Here is a 20,726-nt window from a genome sequence, read left to right as displayed (position 1 = left end):
CTGTATGCAAAAAAAATTATAAAAAAAATTTTTTTCATGTTTTTTAATTAAAAAAATTTTTTTCCTCTGAAATTGTAGGAAATGACGTTAAAATATATTTTAGAAAGCTAAAAGAGCTTTTTGGAAAAAAAATTTTTTTTATGAAATTTTGGGGGTACCCCATTTTGCCACCCCTACCCCATTTTGCCCCCCTCCCCTCCCCTATATTAAACCCCAATAGATAATTACTTAAACTATTTAGTTAAATATCAGCTTGATCGTCATCTTGATTAACTTTAACTCAGAAAACAAAAAATAATTCGGACAGCCTGGACCGGGAATCGAACTCGGATCTTTTGGTTACACACTAAGGGCTCTTCCACTTAATATATCTTTTGTCTTTTTTTTTTTTTAAATGTTTGTTTATTGAAAAAATTAAAAATCTTATATTAAGCTTACATGTGTGATTGGTCAAACAAACAGAAATTAAAAGAAGCCATACATTTCTTTGAATGTTAAAAACAAATATCGTCTGCTGAATAAAAAAGACCGCCGGTTGCGGTACGCACAAGTTTTAAATCACTGATTTTTTTTTTTTTAATCTGGCTCTAAAAACAATTATTTTAGGTAAAGCCGATGCTATAGTTCCACTCATTCTGGGATTTGAATTTTGTTGATTTAAAGGAAAAAATTAAAGAAAAAAAAACCACATCTTTGATCTGTACTTAAGTTATCTAAGACATCGCCCGTGACACTCTTTCAGTCACCTAATAATTTTTTGTTTAACATGATAACAGAAAAATATTTATTAAAATATAGTCGATATAACTATTTATCAATATTCACTTAAACTAATGCATAGTTCGAGTAACTACAAAAAAAAAGTTCAGAAAACTATGTTTCTATACTTGTGACGTTATAAATCAGCTAACTATGCACTTTTTTTCAGTGTAAATTTAATTCCATCTTCCTGAAACCATCTATGCACTGAGAAAAAAATGTAGTTCTCTGAACTAGGAAAATCTAATTAAATAGCATCACCATTATTTAATTGAAGTTCTTTTACCTAAGATTATTTATTATATTGAACCCCAATAAATAGTTACTTAAACTATTTTTAGTTAAATATCGGCTTAATACTCATTTTAATTAACTTTAACTCAGTAAACAGAAAAAATAATTCGGACAGTCCGAACCCGCGAATCGAGCCCGGATCTTTTGGTTACGCACTAAAGGCTCTTCTAGTTGAACTATCTGAGATATCGTCAGTAACGACCTTTCAGTCAGCCGATAATTTCTTTTTTAACACGATAACAGAAAAATATTTCTTAAAATATAGTCCTTATAAGTATTTATCAATAGTTACTTAAACTAATGCATAGTTCGAGTGACTACAAAAAAAAAGTTCAGAAAACTATATTTTTAGGGGAGAAAGGGATCAATTGAACCATGGGGCAATTGAACCACTCGACTTAAAAAATCGAAAAAATTGAAAAAACACTTCATGTTCTTAGAATTAGATTCTAATATGTTAAACTCGGATATGATCAAAATTTTAAATCATTGCGATTAATAAATTTTGGAAAATTGAGATTTTCTTATTTTTAAGCATGTAAACTTTTTTTTCGGCTGGTGACAAATTGTTTAATAATATTTCAATTTTTGAATTAATTGATAAAGTTTGAATTGTAGTAGTTGTATATACTTATACTTTATAATCCTCAACTTTGTTTATAGTGATATAATAGTTTATTTATTTATTATTTACTATTAATTGTTTTAAAATTATATGGGGTCAATTGAACCAGCAGTCTCAGGGACGATTGAACCATAGGGAGAAGCATGGGACATGCGCGCGCATCTTGATTCTCCGTGAAAAATACTCAGGGAAATAACCTAACAATTTGATGAACTAAATTTATAATGAAAATTATTTTTAATTTATTTAATATAATATCTGTGCATTAAAAATGTGCAACAGTAATATTAGCAAGTAACAATTAATATGTTATTTATTAAAAATTCGGGTTCGAGTTTTAAATATTATTGGTTCAATTGACTCCGAGCACTGGTTCAATTACCCCCGAGCGGGAGTCAATTGAACCATTCGACGCGTTTGGATAAATTAATAATTTTTAAAAATTCACGTTGTTTATTAACTAATTTATATATCGATAATGATAGTAGACTTGATAAACTACCATTCGAAGAAAAAAAAATTATTATTTAGTTTTAATTCGAATAGTAAAAAATTACTAAACTTTTTTTGGTTCCATTGACCCCCTTCTCCCCTATACTTATTACGTTATAATTCAGCTAACTATGCACTTTTCTATCAGTGTAGCTTGAAAATTAAAAAAAAAAAAGTTGCATCAAAAGGACTTAAGATAAGTAAATTTCTCATCACTTTCATACTCCTGCTGTTTAACAATCACTGATCTAAATCTTTTCTTTGATTCATAAACTTCGAAACTAATCTCATTATTTTTGATCTGTGTTATCACCAAAGTGTATAAAAATAAATAATAATTTAAATAACGAAAAACACATACAAAAGTAAGCATAAAATTTTTTATTGCTTTTCTTTTTTAACGAGAAAAAATAATCTAATTTGGACATCTGGATCTACGAATTAAAATTCATGTTGACTCGTGTATTGATATTGTATCAATGTGACATTATTCTTATCAGTAACATCATAGCAACTGTTTCTCTTACATTCACCGATGTACTTGATTATCTGTCTTAGCAAAATGATTACAAGAAGGTACAGACTGCACTTTTAGCATTAACCGTAAAAGTTCACAAAGCACACGGATAACCTTAAAGGAACCTTTTGGCTAAGCAAGCAATATTCAACTAAATATCTTAAAAAATTCATCTTAAGATTGCGAGAGAATCGAGACAACCAAACAATAGTTAAGCAGCTGTTTCGATATACCACGACGGGCCGTGCCCAATAAATGTAATTTAAAGAAGCTCTCTTTCTCTTGCTTTGTAAAAGTTCAATTGTAAAGATTAACTTGACTAACGAATATAATCTCATAAAATCCCAGCTGAAAATCAATTTTGTTCTGCCGCAATTATTTTTTTAGATCAGAAAATTTTTATCGACTATTTTAAACGTGTGTCGATCGTAAAGAATCTAAAAGTACAGATGTACTTTTAAATAACAAGGTTCTATTAATTGCCACAGTAAATAATAAACCTAAATAATCGTAAAAATAAAATTGCGTGGGAACTGAGTAAATAGTAGGATTAAATTGAGATCAAGATGTTAGTTATGTGAGTATATAATTGAATGAGGCTTGGAGATAGTCTTTTTCGAGAATCGTAACCTTCTGTGGGTGGATGACCTTGTTTTACAGTGCTTGAACGACACCATAAATGTGTAAATAAACACATGATTATAGAAAACTCTAAATTATTCCACAGCAGACTCGTTAAAATACACATATAAAGATAACGATTGACAAGTGATTAGATACAATGACCACGAACCTATACTCGCTTATAAATGTCAGTGTAACTCACTATTGAGTACAAAATAATTAAAATCTGCAATATTCACTTTTATTCGATTTATCTTAATACACTGACCTATTACCAATGATTTTTAATTTTAAATAAAAAAATAATTGCAAAACACGACAATACATTGAATTTTATTGAATAAGATCCTGTAATATAAAGCTCTGAATGGCTATGTTTTAAGAGTGAAAGTAATGTCAGTGATTTGAAACAGTAATGTCCGATGATTGACGTTTCATAATTTAGAAAATAAATAATATAAAACTACGAATTCTTAAAGAAAGTCATGAAAGAAGAAAAAATTTGAAAAACAGTTGATTTTCCAGGCCATCTTTGAAATTTTCTGATAATCTTAATATAAGCTCACAACATTCAAGAATTTGTATACTTCTTTAAGATGGTTTCTCCGTCTAACCAATTTCCGACAAATTTTGTTACTGTTTTTTTTTTTTTTTTTTTTTTTTTTCAAGGTTTAAGGATAAAGTTTACTATAAATCTTGAAGTTTGAGAATTTTTGACCGCTCAGAAAGCAAGATACTTAATAACAGTTTCCAATTTTCAGGCTTACTATTCATTAACAGCATCTAAAATTCTCAGACTTCCCAAATATTGTCTGTTACATCCACAGATTCGGTAGAATCTGGCGCCAAGTTCCGTTCAAATCTGCTGTAAACGGAGCGCCAGACTACCGACTGTGTTTGCTGTAAGCAGAACGGTATTTTGAGGTTGCAAAATTTTATTTAATTCTACGGTACTTTTTTTTCCTAAATTGTATATTATAACAGTAATTCATACTTTATTTGACTGTTATTAATTAATTATATTCACTTATAACAATTAATCTACTTGAAATTATTAAATTTAATCAGCACAAACTATAGCAACGCAAAAATTTCGATCCTGACTTTTTTTCGATGGGCAAAGTGATCTGCCACAGACTAAATAATTCGAGAATGCATAGTAATCCTTCATTAGATGGGAAACTACAGTTAAAAATAGATATTTCACAGCTTGCATCTACACCCGCCAGGGTGCGCTGGAATTATTTTTACATAAACTGTAGTTTCAAGGGGATAGTTTGCTATAAAAAATGCAACCAACGCGAGATTTAATTAAGTTGGTACCAATTGTAAATTTTTATCCACAGATTCGGTAGAATCTGGCGCCAAGTTCTGTTCAAATCCGTTGTAAACGGAGCGCCAGACTACCGACTGTGTTTACTGTAAGCAGAACGGTTTTTTGAGGTTGCGAAATTTTATTTAATTCTGCGGTACTTTTTTTACCCAATTTGTTTATCATAACAGTAGTTCATAATTTATATCACCGTATTAATTAATTATATTCACTAATAACAATTTATTCACTTGAAATTATTAAATTTTATCAACACATACTATAGCTCGCTCACAAATTTCGATCCTGACTTTTTTTTTTATGGAGAAAGGTCAGCGCCACAGACTAGATAAAATAAAAATGTGTAGTAATCCTCCTATAGATACGCAACTACAGTTAAAAAAAGTAATTCACAGCTTACATTTACGGCCGTCAGGGTGCACTGGAATTATATCTACATAAACTGTAGCTTCAAGGGAATAGTTTGCAGTAAAAAATACTGCCAACGCGAGATTTAAGTTGGTACCAATTGTAAATTTTCATTATAATTACAAAAAATACTAAAATCCGAACAAAAACAGTTTTACTGTAAAAAAATCGCGCCAAGTCCACGTTCATAAGACTATTAGGAAAAAAAAATTTTTTTTTCTCTACAAAAAGATACAAAATAAAAAAATTAGAAAATCCAAGTAACCGATATGATTGTTTATGATTTTCGGAAATTTAAAAAAATCTTATTGTAAATTTAAAAATTAAAAAAAAAAATTTAGAACGTACTTGGTGTGCGTCATTGTGTATTTCAATTTTTTCAAGTCCTAGTAAATAGATTTTACGAATTTCATAAAAAGTAAAATATTTTGCAACCACGCACACTAAATACGTTCTAAATTTTTTTTTTTAATTTTTAAATTTACAATAAGATTTTTTTTAATTTCCGAAAATCATAAACAATCATATCGGTTAGTTGGATTTTCTAATTTTTTTATTTTGTATCTTTTTGTAGAGAAAAAAAAAATTTTTTTTCCTAATAGTCTTATGAACGTGGACTTGGCGCGATTTTTTTACAGTGAAACTGTTTTTGTTCGGATTATAATTACAAAAAATACTAAAATCCGAACAAAAACAGTTTCACTGTAAAAAATCGCGCCAAGTCCACGTTCATAAGACTATTAAGAAAAAAAATTTGTTTTTTTCTTTACAAAAATATATAAAATAAAAAAATTAAAAAATCCAAGTAACCGATATGATTGTTTATAATTTTCGGAAATTAAAAAAAATTTTGTTATAAATTTAAAAATTAAGAAAAAAATTTTGGAACGTACTTGGTGTGCGTCATTGTGTATTTCGATTTTTTTAAATTTTGCAACCGCGCACACTAAATACGTTCCAAACTTTTTTTTTAATTTTTAAATTTGTAAAAAAATTTTTTTTAATTTCCGAAAATCATAAACAATCATATCGGTTACTTGGATTTTTTAATTTTTTTATTTTATATATTTTTGTAAAGAAAAAAACAAATTTTTTTTTCTTAATAGTCTTATGAACGTGAACTTGGCGCGATTTTTTTACAGTGAAACTGTTTTTGTTCGGATTAATAAAATTCCTCGACAGAATAAAAAAAAAAAAAAACTAGCAGAATGAAAAATATTATTTTTTTGAATAATTAATAAAAAAAAGTAGTACTTTATTGTTTTGTTGTAGAGATATAATAATATTTAACCTATTGATAATATCTTTTTAATTAATATTTTTTCAAAAATAATATTAATTACATGAATTTAAAGACTTACAAATATTGTAGCACAAAACTAGATTTTGTTTCTAATAAAATTCCGAAAAATTATTAAAATGGTCTATAAAATAAATTTTAAAAAATGTGGATAGAATTACTAGATTTGATAAACAAAATGATTATGCCTGTATTAAAAAATTATGAACTCAATAAAAAGATACTTAAATGTAATAAGTAAGGTTAGAGCCCCAATATATTTGTGAATATAGATGTACAAATACATGGAGTGAGAATGTACTGGTACATGAGCAGCTACTTAGGGCTTTTACCTTACTACAATATTTATGTTTTAGTTCAAGTATTTTAATTCATGAAATTGTTATTATTTTTAAAAAAAATATTAATTAAAAAGAAATTATTACCAAGTTAAATAAAAAGTAAAATTTTTAATTGACCATTTTTAGAATTGATTAATAATATGAATAATATATTTCATATTAAATGGTATTTCTATCGAATTTAAAAATAACAACGTTTCGATGGATACTTTTCGACTACCCTGTATACGAGTTAACTTATAAGTTAACTATAGTCAGTAAGAGAAATCTATATTTTTAATTATATTTGATGGCCAACTTCATCATGTCTCTTTTTTGGGACATCATGCGCGCGCAGCTCAAAAATTTCACTCTTATCTAAACGCGCCAAAACAAGTATAACGTCAATAATAAGCTATCTTATTTCAATTAAATGTTCTTTAAAAATAACAAGACAGAAAATGCAACTTTCACTATCTTCAGAAAAATTCAAATAGCTATTATTTCTAAATTTATTGACCTACTTAGCTAATCTTTCAACTTATTTGAGATAATCGTCTGAGTAACATATGTACTAAATTTCATTAAGATCCGTTAATGATTATAAGCACAATCGCGGCAACATCCCCTAGGCTGACCCTTTTCATTTACCAATTATCAAGTTAGGATTAAAAACACAATTTTAATACCCTAAATTGATTGATTTTCTGAAAATTTTTAGTTGAATATCAACAATCCAAAAAAAGTTTCACTTGCATCGTGGTTTCATAAAACCACACAATAATTTTAAACTTCCCGCTAAGAAAATCGAAGATTTTCAAAAATCGGGAAGTTATTGTTTTCACCCCGTTTTGCAAAAATCGAGTTTTCATCAGATCTCGACGTTTTGAGGTCCTAGGAAGCTTCCCTGACTATCCCCGCGAGGTTGTCACGGTGTCTGTATGTGTGTGTGTGTGTGTGTTTTTTTTTTTTTTTTTGTAGGGGGGAGGGAATCCTTTTTACGGATTCTAGGCATAGCTGTTTGGCCTGGATATGTGGCGACTCGACGCAGCGTCATACTAACTCGACACTAACGCCCCTACCCACTAAACCCTAAACCCCTTTTCCTTCTTTCCTTTAATCCCTCATAGAAACCGCCGTCAGGCATTACTTCGTGAAGGGAGGATCTAGCTACTGCTCTTCCTTCTGGTGGCTAAGGTGTTAACTATCTTCCTTCTATCTTCTGCTATTTGCTCTTTTTCTTTCGGTGGAACGCAAGTCTTTAAGGACTTCTGTTGCAAACGTGTTGGTAGCGTTCCAGGCAGCTTCTGATGACAACATTGCTTCTACTAGTGAATCTGGTTGCATTCTCTGGTTCAGGATCCTCTCCAGTTCTTCACGCTGTGGATCGAAACGAGGACATACAAAGAAGACGTGCTCCGCGTCTTCAGCAGCTCCTGGGCAGGACGGGCACTCCGAAGAGTCATCGTGCTTAAAGCGGTGTAGATACTCTCGAAAACACCCATGTCCCGACAACATCTGCGTAAGATAGTAATTGACCTCACCGTGATTCCGGTTAAGCCAAATGTCGATCCGAGGTATGAGACGGTGCGTCCACTTACCCTTCTCTGCAGCATCCCATTGTAGTTGCCATCGGCTTATGCTCTTCTGCCGTTCTTCAATTCTAAGTTCTTCCGGGCTCAGTGCAGTTGACCTTTTTCGTTGGTAAAGGGTCCGTCTTTCCTCTGCTAGAACTCTAAGAGGTAGGGTTCCAGCAATGACGCACACTGCTTCTTCTGATATAGTGCGGAAGGCACTAGCTACTCGTAGGGCACTCAGTCGGTATATTGGTCCAGCTTTTCTCCATGATTCTTGGGTTTCCAGTGCATCAGCCCAAATGGATATTCCGTAAGTGAGCACTGATGTGACTACTGATGACAATAGTAGCCTCCTGCTCTGCATTGGGCCTCCGATGTTAGGCATCAGCCGTGCGAGACTAGCCCTCACTACTGACGCTTTGGCACTGACATGTTCCACCTGCTGTTTGAAGTTGAGTCGTGCATCCAGCATCACTCCCAGATAACGGATAAATGGTTGTGATGTGATTTCTTGTTCTCCGACTCTCAACTTGATGGTTTCTACCGTTTTTCTGCTGGTGATGAGCACTGCCTCGGTTTTATGCTTGGCTAGTTGCAAGTTCATCATGTCCATCCACAAATTGACTCGTCTGAATGTAATATCAAATGCCATTTCTATCTCTTCGAGGTGCTTTGCGACAATCACGACAGCTACGTCATCCGCATATGCTACAAGTTTGACTCCCGTAGGCAATGCTATTCTCAGGAGGCCATCATACATGATGTTCCATAGCAGAGGACCTAAGACTGATCCCTGTGGCACTCCTCCGGAGATTTCGTACACTTCCGTACCATTCGTCGTGTCATATTTCAGGAGCCTGTTCGTGAAGTAGCTCGCTACTATTCTGCGAAGGTATCCTGGTATGTTTTTTTCTTCTAGAGCCCGCATAACGCAGTCCCAGTTAGCGGAGTTGAAGGCATTCTTGATGTCCAAAGCAGCCACCAAGCAGTATTTCTTCTTTCCACCTTTCCATCTCGTTCCGGCGATTGCATCCTTGGCTATATCAACAACCAATTTGATAGCATCCAGAGTTGACCGTCCTTTTCGGAAACCAAACTGGTTCTCTGCTAGGAGTGGATCGACTAAATCCTCTATTCTCTGATGAATTATGCGCTCGAATATCTTGCCGGCCGTGTCTAACATGCAGAGTGGTCGGTAGGATGACGGTTCTTCCGGCGGCTTTTTCCCCTTTGGAAGTAACACTAGCCGTTGCTGTTTCCACTTCTGGGGAAAAGTCCCTTCCTTCAGGCATGTATCGTAAACGTCCAGGAATAATGTTGGTGCTGCCCTAAGGATTGATATCAGGGCAATATTAGGAATTCCGTCCAATCCCGGCGCCTTATTATTCCCTACTCGATTTCCTGCCTCTATCAACTCGTCCAACGTGATAGTTGGGATGTCTTCAGGATTGAGCTGCTCCAACTTGCAGGTGAATACCAGCTGTTGGGGAAACAACGTAGTAACAATCTTCTCTAGGAGTTGTGGACACGTAGGTGATGGCATTGGTTGGCATTTCAAGTGGGTCATAACCACCTTATACGGTCTGCCCCATGGATCTTTCTCGACTTCTGCGACCAGTTCCTTCCAGCAACGTCTTTTGCTTTCTTTGATGGCTCTGTTCAGTTCTCGACGGGCCTTTTTATACTCTGCCAACAGCTCTGCGGAGTTAGATCGTCTGTAGCCACGCTGAGACTTTCTTCTTTTTTTAAGACACTTTGAGCGTAGAATGCTAATGTGATCGTTCCACCAGTGCATTGAAGGTCTTGAATTTATGCGACGTTTCCGAGACATACTAGCGTCGCAAGCCTGGGTGACTCTTCTCATTAGGTCCTTGGTCTTCTCTTCAGCAGTTTCTACGATGATCGGATTGCAGTCTAAGGCTACTACTAAAGCAGTGGGGTCGAGAGACTTAACTTTCCACCCAACCGCGCTAGCGCTCCTGTTGTCTCTTGTTAGTTTCTGGCCAGTTGATATTTCCCATAGTATCGCACTATGGTCGCTGGCTGTATAGATGTTCAATACTTTCCAAGAAAAACCTCTTCGAGCTAAGCAACTGCTGACAAATGTAAGGTCGACAGTTGAGTTTGCCTCTCCCTTAGTATACGTTGGCGTGTCACCGGTATTAAGAAGGATCACGTCCAGAGTGGCCATTGCCTCGAGAAGTGCTTTTCCACGTGTATTAGTGAACTTGCTGCCCCAGTCTGTTGCCCAGGAATTGAAGTCACCAGCTATTGCCACGGGAAAGTGTTTTCTTGCGTCCTCAGTTAGTCGATCAAGGAAGTCTTCAAAATGGTCATTAGAGAGACTAGGTGGTGCATAGCAACTGTAGAAGCGGATGCCATCTACCCATGCTGCTACGAAGCCAGCTTCTTTATTGTTGACTGTTCTCTGAAAAGGACATTTACCGCAGGACCAGATGACGGCTTTGTTAGTGCTGTCAGATTCCCAGGGTTGGTTACTCAGATGTCTATAAGGCTCACTTATAAGTGCTACATCTGCCTCTAATTCGCGCACAGTTTGCATGAGCAGGTCATGCGCAGCCTCACAATGATTGAGGTTGAGCTGCACTATCTTCATGTTCTTGGCTTCGTTATCTTCTGGAGCGCTTCTTGGAAGATGGGGCATCTGTTCGTGCCTGCATGGTGAGCCGCCTTTTCTACGCCGTGCCGTTCAAAGCACAGTGCACATTTAGCTGGATTTTTACAATCAGCAATTTTGTGTCCTTCTTTTCCGCACCTTATGCAGAGTTTAGACCGGTCGACTTCGCTTTTGCACTGCGATCCGAAGTGCCCAAAGTGCCAGCATTTGAAGCATTGTATGGGTCTCTTCGTTGCTCTCATTCGGCAATTAGACCAGCCTATCCTTATTTTGCAGTTTCCCTCCAGTAACTTTTGTGCTGCAGCTGCTGGTAGTGACACTGTGGCTGTCTGTGTACCCCTAAAGGCTTTACGGATCTTGATTGCCTCTAGTGGGATTTCACAACTTTCTCCAGCTTCCCTCTTTAGAGCGGTCTGAATATGCTCTTTCGTCGTGTCGTCATCGACATCTCGGATCTCGATGGTCTCCTGTGGCCCTTTGCAAATCACTTTGGCCTTCTCCTTAAGGATGTCCGCGATCGTCTTTTGCAGACCTTGGCCTTTGTCAGTGCTCTTCCTCGAAATCGTGATCAACAAGTCCCCACTTCTGGTTTTGTTGATCTTATCCACAGTTGAACGAACCTGCTCATCTGGGACGTCCTGCTTTATACGACGCAGAATCTCGGCATACTTTGTTTTCTCGGCCGGGCGGATGATCAGTGCGTCGGGTCTGATCCATTTGCGTGGTTTTTTCCGCTTAGGCTCTGGCCTGGGCTCCTTCGGCGGCTGTTTTGAGAGTTGCTCTCTAGCTAGCCTTCTCTTCTCCTTCTTAGACTGTACTTTTTCCCAGTCAGTCGTCTTCTTGGGTTCGTCGCCCTGCCCTGCCAGTCGTTGGGGAGGGCTTTTTTTCAAGTCCTTCTTCTTTGTGACTTTGTCGGTTGACTCTGGCGAATCTCGGTCCTTTCTCTTTCCAGACCTTGTGTCAGTTTCACCCTTGTCCTCAGCAGCAGATTCACCGTCACCGTCGGCTCCAGTGTCCATTGCTTCTTCCGTCTCAGTTTCAGTTTCAATGCGGCGTCGTGATGACTGCCATTCCTCGTCCAGTTTCTTGAATCTTCCAAGAGCATTGACCACACCGGTTGTCTTGGTCTTTATCTCCTTGTGGACATTGACCTTAGTTTGGACAAACTCTTGCAGCTCAATGGTTAGCTTCTCAAGGCGCTCCAACGCTTGCGTTCTCTTCATGTCAGCGCTTGCTTCAATCGCTGCTTGTTGAGCATGAAGCCCGTTTCTATTCATGTTTGTTTCCTGTAACTTACTCATACTTTTTTGATTTACCAGCGCATCGTACGGAGTGGAGCGGGTTGCCATAACTAGGAACGGGTGTACCCTCGGAGATAGTACTCCTACCCCAGTTCCCTGAGGCCTAGCCGACACTTAGCCAGTCCCGGAATACACGGACGGACTAGACTCGCTCGGAGCGGTGAAGATTCCGATCTCTAACACTCACTGCGTACTTCCTGATCAAGGCCCGAAGTGGCTGGCTCCTGATCCACTGCTGCAACTTACACCTCGGTAGAGCAAGCTCACATCAGCCGTGGCCTGCATCGTCGGAAACTACGATACAGGTTCCGGTCACTCCCAGTGGGTCACAGCAGAGAACGATCGTCTTGTTAGGTCAGTTAGTGCGACCAACCCATTAAAGGGGAGTTTTGTCCACGGGAGCGTATTTTGTTTGGTTATTTTGCTTGGCTCCTACCCGCTGTACCTCATCAACTAAGAGATTAAGTGTCATCCAAGGACAGCGAGCGTTCTCCCATCCGCTCGGGGAGACGCGCCCGGTAGCAGTATCTCTTCTGCCCCGAGTGTGTGTGTGTGTGTGTGTGTGTGTGTGTGTGTGTTGTAGGGGGAATTCTTTGTGCGGATTCTAGGCATAGCTGTTTGGCCTGGATATGTGGCGACTCGACGCAGCGTCATACTAACTCGACACTAACGCCCCTACCCACTAAACCCTAAACCCCTTTCTCTTCTATCCTCTGATCCCCCATGGTACCGCCGTAAGGCATTTCTTCGCGGGGGGAGGAATTAGCTGCCGCTCTTCCTTCTGGTGGCTAAGATGTTTTTATTTCTATCTCCCTTCTAGTTTCTGTTTTCTGCTCTTTTTCTCTCGATGGACCGCAACTCTGTAAGCACTTCAGTGGCAAAGGTGCTCGTGGCGTTCCAGACAGCTTCTGATGACAGCATTTCTTCTACTATTGTCTCCGGTTGAATTCTCTTTGTTTGAATCTTCTCTAATTCATCGCGCTGTTGGTTAAAACGAGGACATGCAAAGATCACGTGCTCCACGTCTTCAGCGACACCTGGGCAGGATGGGCACTCCGGAGAATCGTCGTGCTTAAAGCGGTGAAGATAGGCTCGGAAGCAGCCGTGTCCTGACAACATCTGCGTAAGGTAGTAGTTAACCTCTCCATGACTCCGGTTCAGCCAGTCGTCGATCCTCGGTATAAGACGATACGTCCATCTTCCTTTTTCTGCAGCGTCCCACTGGAGCTGCCATCGGTCGAAGCTGTTTTGCCGTTCTTCAGTTCTGAGCTCTTCAGCGCTTAGTGTAGTTGACCTTTTACGATGATAAAGGTTCCGTCTTTCCTCAGCGAGGACTCTGAGAGGCAGAGTTCCGGAAATAACGCACACTGCTTCCTCGGATATTGTGCGGAAGGCGCTGGCGACTCTTAAGGCACACCGTCGGTATACTGGTCCAGCCTTCCTCCATGATTCTTGCATCTCGAGAGCGTTGGTCCAAATAGATATACCATATGTAAGCACCGATGTGACTACAGATGATAACAGTACCCTTCTGCTCTGCTTTGGCCCTCCGATGTTCGGCATCAGTCGTGCTAGACTTGTTCCCACTGCTGACGCCTTGGCACTGACGTGTTCTACCTGCTGCTTAAAGTTGAGTCGGGCATCAAGCATCACTCCTAAATATCGAATATAAGGTTGTGATGTGATTTCTTGTTCGGCGACTTTCAGCTTAATTGTCTCTACCACTTTCCTGCTGGTAATAAGCACTGCCTCAGTTTTGTGTTGCGCCAGTTGCAGGTTCACTGCGTCCATCCACCGGTTAACGCGCTCGAAAGTGAGATCGAACACATGGTTTATCTCGTCAAGATGTTTGGCAACGATCACTACGGCTACGTCGTCTGCATATGCTACGAGTTTGACGTTTCTTGGCAGAGTTAGTCTTAATAGGCCGTCATACATAATATTCCACAGGAGCGGGCCTAGAACTGAACCTTGTGGTACACCTCCAGAAATAGCATACTCCCTTGGACCGTTCTTCGTGTCATACTTCAGGACCCTGTTTTCAAAGTAGCTTGCTACGATCTTAAGAAGGTATTCTGGTACATTCTTCTCTTGGAGGGCCTGCATGATGCATTCCCAATTGGCGGAGTTGAAGGCATTTCTGATGTCTAGGGTCGCCACCAGGCAATACTTCTTCGTTCCACCCTTCCATCTGGTTCCTGCGATTGCTTCCTTGGCCGTATCAACAACCAGTTTGATTGCGTCCAGGGTTGATCGTCCTTTCCGGAATCCATACTGATTGTCTGCCAGGAGTGGGTCGACTACTGCTTCAATTCTCTGGTGAATTATGCGTTCGAATATCTTACCCGCTGTATCTAGCATGCAAAGTGGGCGGTAAGATGACGGTTCATCCGGTGGCTTTTTCCCTTTAGGAAGCAGCACTAACCGTTGCTGTTTCCACTTTCGAGGAAAAATCCCTTCTTTGAGGCAGGTGTTGTAAACATCCAGGAATAATGCCGGTGCTGCCTTTATAGCTGTTTTTAAGGCAATGTTAGGGATTCCGTCTAATCCCGGTGCTTTATTATTCCCTACGCGGTTGCAAGCCTCCGTCAGTTCTTCTTCCGTGACAGTTGGAATGTCCTCCAGTTCTCCTTGAGCTAGCTGGTAGTGAAGCTCGCGTTGCTGCGGAAACAGCGCGGTAACGATTCTCTGCAGAAGTTGTGGGCATGTGGGTGCCGGCATTTGTTTGACTTTTAGGTGATTCATGACCACCTTGTACGGCCTACCCCACAGGTCTTTGTCCACCTCGTTGATGAGCTCTTTCCAGCATTGCCTCTTACTATCCTTGATGGCTTTGTTCAGTAATCGACGGGCTTTTTTGTACTCTGCGACCAGCTCCGCAGAGTTAGGTCGTCGATAGCCACGCTGGGATATTCTCCTTTTCTTTAGACACTCTTTCCGAAGAACGCTGATGTGGTCGTTCCACCAGTGTACTGCCGGGCGTTGGCTTATGCTGCATTTCCGGACCATACTTGCGTCACAGGCCTGGACAACTCTTTTCATCAGGTCCTTGGTCATTTCTTCTGCGGGTCCAGTAGTAATCGGTTCACTATTCAGGGCTATTATCAATGTGCTTGTGTCAAAAGACTTCACTTTCCATCCAATGGTATTGAGTGACTTGATTGGTCTTCTTGTATTCCGGTCATGTAATATTTCCCAGAGAATTGCCTTGTGGTCGCTGGCTGTGTAGATATCCATCACCTTCCAGTCGTATTTCCCACTGATGAGGCTGCTGCTGACGAAAGTGAGATCTACAATAGAGCTTGCTTCCCCTTTAGTATAGGTTGGCGTATCACCACTGTTGAGCTGGACTACATCTAGTGTAGAGAAAGCTTCGAGGAGTGCTTTTCCTCGCGCATTTGTCTGCTTGCTGCCCCAGTCTACTGCCCAGGAGTTGAAGTCACCGGCAATCGCGACCGGATAATGCTGCTTGGCGTCCTCGGTCAGTTTGTCCAAGAATTCAGTGAATTCAACAATGGATAGGCTAGGTGGTGCATAACAGCTGTAGAAACGGATGCCGTTAACTGTTGCTGCTACAAAGCCGGCATTATCATTGTTAACTACACTCTGGAAGGGATGCTTACCACAAGACCAGATGACAGCCTTGGTGGTGCTGTCAGATTCCCAAGGCTGGGTATTCAGGTATCTATATGGCTCTGCTATCATTACTAAGTCTAACTCTAGTTCTCTTGCTGTTTGCATAAGCAGATCATGTGCAGCTTCGCAATGGTTTAGGTTTAGCTGCAATATCTTCATGTCTGTTTGTTTGTTATCTTCTGGAGTGCCTCTTTAAATACTGGGCACCTGGATGCGCCGGCATGATGAGCCGAGTTCTCCGCACTTTGATCCGCGCATAATACACATTTCGCTGGGTTTTGCATTCAGCAATCTTGTGTCCCTCTTGTCCGCACCTAATACATAGCTTAGACCGATCCACATTGCTCTTGCACTGGGATCCAAGATGTCCAAAGTGCCAGCACTTGAAACATTGGATTGGTCTCCTCGTAGCTCTGATTCGGCAGTTGGTCCAGCCGATCCGGACTTTACCGCTTCCTGCCAATATCTTGCGCGCTGCAGCTGCTGGTAGTGTCACAACAGCTGTCTGAGTACCTCTGTAGGCCTTATGAATCTTAATTGTCCCTAGTGGTATCTCGCAGGTTTCTCCGATTTCCGTTTGCAATGCAGCCTGAATATCCTCCTTGGTTGTGGTACCGTCAAGATCTCGGATTTCGACGTCTTCCTGTGGCCCTTTGCAGATTACCTTCGCGTCTTCTTGGAGGATGTCCGCGATGGTCTTCTGTAAGGCTTGGCCTCGGTCAGCGCTCTTCCTCGAAAGCGTAATCAGCAAGCTCCCGGTCCTAGTTCTTTGGATCTTATCCACTGTAGTACGGACCTGTTCGTCAGGGACGTCCTGCTTTATTCGCTTCAGAATTTCAGCATACTTTGCCGTCTCTGCGGGGCGGATGATCAGTGCGTCCGGCCTAATCCGTTTGCGCGGTTCTTTCCGATTAGGCTCTGGCCTGGACTCTTCCGGCGGTTGCTTCTGGAGCTTTTCTACTGCTTGCTCTCTCTTGGACTTCCTTGACTGGACTTTTTGCCATTCATTCACCTCCTTTTTCCGCCGTTCTGTGTTACCGCGTTTTTCGGGGGACTTGGTTTAAGGTCCTTCTTCTTCTTAGTACGGCTGGTCATTGAGTCTGGGGAATTTCGTTCTTTCCTTTTCCCAGGCCTGATTTCAGTTCCAGTTTCCTCTCCGTCTCCGACAACTGACTCGACGTCACCCTCGCCACCTGTGTCCATCTCCTCGACAAACGTGTCGGCTTTTGCTGGTGGAACCGCTGTCACACTCGTCTTCATCACGATATTACCGTGTTGTTGTTGGATTTCCTGCCATTCTTGGTCCAGTTTTTTGAACCTTCTCAGGGCACTGCAGATGTTCGTCGACTTCGACTTGATCTCCTTGTGGACATTTTGCTTGGTTTGGAGAAAGTCCTGCAGTCCACAGACTAGCTTCTCCAGATGTGCCAGCGCATCTGTCCTCTTCATCTTTGCACTAAGTAGCAGTGCGTCTTGCTGGGCATGAGGCCCGTTTTCACTCTTGTTTGTTTCCTGTGCATTACTCATACTTTTTAATTTACCAGCGCATCGTACGGAGTGGAGCGGGTTGCCATAACTAGGAACGGGTGTACCCTCGGAGATAGTACTCCTACCCCAGTTCCCTGAGGCCTAGCCGACACTTAGCCAGTCCCGGAATACACGGACGGACTAGACTCGCTCGGAGCGGTGAAGATTCCGATCTCTAACACTCACTGCGTACTTCCTGATCAAGGCCCGAAGTGGCTGGCTCCTGATCCACTGCTGCAACTTACACCTCGGTAGAGCAAGCTCACATCAGCCGTGGCCTGCATCGTCGGAAACTACGATACAGGTTCCGGTCACTCCCAGTGGGTCACAGCAGAGAACGATCGTCTTGTTAGGTCAGTTAGTGCGACCAACCCATTAAAGGGGAGTTTTGTCCACGGGAGCGTATTTTGTTTGGTTATTTTGCTTGGCTCCTACCCGCTGTACCTCATCAACTAAGAGATTAAGTGTCATCCAAGGACAGCGAGCGTTCTCCCATCCGCTCGGGGAGACGCGCCCGGTAGCAGTATCTCTTCTGCCCCGAGTGTGTGTGTGTGTGTGTGTGTGTGTGTGTGTGTGTGTGTGTGTGTGTGTGTGTGAAAGTATGTGAACCGCTTATAACTTTTGAACGGCTTGACCGATTTCATCGCGGTTGGTGCCATTTGAAAAGGCTTGACTAAACTTAGATTTTGAAAACTATTTGGACCGATTCAAATCAAAAGATTTTGAGAAATCTTAAAAAAACTGAAAAAAAAATTTTTTTCAAATGTGGTTTTTTTGGAATAACTTTTAAACGGCTTAAAGGTTCAATTCCAAAAACTAATCAGCTTTTAACCTCAAAAAACCACGGCGATCGCCACCAGTCCGGTCAAAATCGGTTGATTCGTTCGAGAGATATCGTGAACGAAAGAAAACCGAAAAAAGTATTTTTTCGGAATAACTCCGAAATTCCTAGCGCGATCAATTCAAAATTTAAGATTCTTTGTGAGGCTTAAAAAACTGCGTCGAATGCTTCTAACCGTGTAAAAATCGGTTTATTCATTCAAAAGTTATTGCGGTTTAAAAATTCAAAAAATAGTGTCATCAAATCTCTATCAGACTTTTGAGCTCGAAGAGCTTTAAAGCATAAGAAAGCAATCTCTTTGAGCTCGGAGAGCTCAAAATAACCCATAAATTGTATTTTTGAGCTCGAAGAGCTCAAAAACGTCAATGGTGCAATTTTAAGCGCCTAAGTATGGAATTAGCGGGAAGTTGCAGGGATGGCCTTCAGGGTCAACCGTTTTCCTAATTTTTTTTTTAATTGATTATTAATTTTCTATTAATTTTTCAGATTTCTGGTTCTCTTACAACATATCTCTAATTATTACATTTCAATTTTAAAAAGTTTCTTTTTTCATTGAAAGAAATCAAATTACTCAAGATTTTCTTATTGATTACAACTACGTTTGTTTTATTGTCTCTATTATTGAGCGATTGCAATGATTTTTACAAATTTCCAGAAATTCATATCACTCATGTTTGCAATTAAAGCCATTAATATTTCAATGTTTATCCGAAGTAGCCATCACAAAAAATAAAATCTAAACATGCAATCTTTTTTCATGCTACTCAGTGTGAATTGCGACAACAGAAAGTCAACATATCAAGCATCAACAATAAAGTACACCTCATAACCATTAAACATGCTTCCGAATATATCAGGAAAAAAATCTAATTATTCATTGTGTTACCGATGTTTTACATTATTCCACAACATCATTTTGAAACTAAATGGAGTATCTCCGTGGGCATTAAATACGTCCCAACTATTTGGAAAAAATTGTGCGTTTTATAACAGAAATTTTTACACCACTTCACTTATTGGATCAGTCTATAACATGTTAATAATAATAATGATATTGGTCTTAAATTACTATAGTTTTTTTGATGATATATATTCCAGCTATCTTTATCAGTCCAAAGTTGGAATAATAACAATGACGACTATATTCGCATCAAATCTCTGTGCAGTTCTGATTCTTTTGGTGTATATAATAAGGCAAAAAATTTTAGTGAGAGTCCTTAATCGTATTATGTATTTAGACAAAAGACTAAATGTTAGAGAGCATGAAACGAAACACATTGTTTATTACATACTATTTTTTGTAAATCTTGTTATCGTCATGGTCACCCATTCTTTGTTGATCCTACAGTTCTCGACATTAACATCAATACTTATTCGCTATTTGCCTGGCATGATTTCTTTTGGAGTGATTTTACAGTACTCATTGATACTAAGCATGATTAATAAACGATTCAGAATCATTCAATCAAGAATATTGAACTTCGAAAAAGTGCAAAGAAATATGCTTGGAGCAGAAGTGTTAGTTTCGCATCAAACAGCTATGAATAATATTGATCATTTAAAATCTACATACTACGCATTGTTTAAAATATGTCAAGACGTAGAAAATTTTTACGGACTACCGATTTTATTTGTGATTTTAGCAATTGTTATGAGAGCTGTTTTAATGATATACTTTATGATATTTGAAATTGTGGAGGGGTTCAGAGTTAGTGTCTCGTTCTATTGTGGAATATTTGTACTTCAGCCTAGTTTTCTCCTGATTATACTGACTTCTACTGTCAATAAAATAATTATTCAGGTACATAAGACAGTTTTTCTGTTGGCAATTTTTTAATTTAATTTCACATTTTTTCAGAATGAGAAAACAGCTCGAATCATTATTCTGGTTGAGGAAAAATGTACGAATCAGAGAACTGAAGACAAAGTAAGTAGGATTAAGTTTATTATTAATTAATATTAGCGTGATGCAAAAGACAAAATATGTTTTTACAAATGTTGTTTTTTTCTTACAACAGTGGAATAAATTTTTAAGTGACCTTCTTTGTTTGAAAATAAAAATCACAAGTTGTGATATAATACCATTAAATCGCACGCTCCTTATGCTTGTAAGTTAATAAAATATTTCTAAAAGTCACTTTAATATTTTTTTTTTGGATTGATTATTAATTTTCTATTAATTTCTCAGATTTCTGGTTCTATTTCAACATATCTCATTATTGCAATTCAATTTTAAAAAGTTGTTTTTTAACTTCCCGCTAAGAAAATTGAAAATTTTCAAAAATCTCGAAGTTATTGTTTTTACCCCGTTTTTCGAAAATCGAGTTTTCATCAGATTTCGACGTTTTGAAGTCCTAGGAAGCTTCCCTTACTATTCCCGCGATGGTGTCTGTATGTCTGTCTGTATGTATGTATGTATGTATGTGTTTTTTTTTTTTTTTCCTTAGGGGAATAATTGATCAGTCAATAATCAACCACAGATCAATAAGAGATCACTTAAAGATCAATTAACAATGAGTTGTTGATCGATCCGT

The 20,726-nt window shown here is 38.9% G+C and overlaps 1 protein-coding gene across 1 annotated transcript; it reads left to right on the top strand.

Annotated features, from left to right (window-relative positions):
• Positions 1-19,285: 19,285 nt before the first annotated feature.
• LOC123270856 lies at positions 19,286-20,428 on the top strand. The gene is made up of 4 exons (XM_044737001.1): positions 19,286-19,993; positions 20,051-20,119; positions 20,211-20,300; positions 20,381-20,428. The coding sequence occupies exons 1-4, from the start codon at positions 19,325-19,327 to the stop codon at positions 20,426-20,428; spliced, it is 876 nt and encodes a 291-aa protein (XP_044592936.1). The 5' UTR covers positions 19,286-19,324.
• Positions 20,429-20,726: the final 298 nt, after the last annotated feature.

This window comes from Cotesia glomerata, linkage group LG8 (genome assembly GCF_020080835.1).
Source record: "Cotesia glomerata isolate CgM1 linkage group LG8, MPM_Cglom_v2.3, whole genome shotgun sequence".
Taxonomy (NCBI): Eukaryota; Metazoa; Arthropoda; class Insecta; order Hymenoptera; family Braconidae; genus Cotesia; species Cotesia glomerata.
This window is presented reverse-complemented; position numbering and strand designations above follow the sequence as displayed.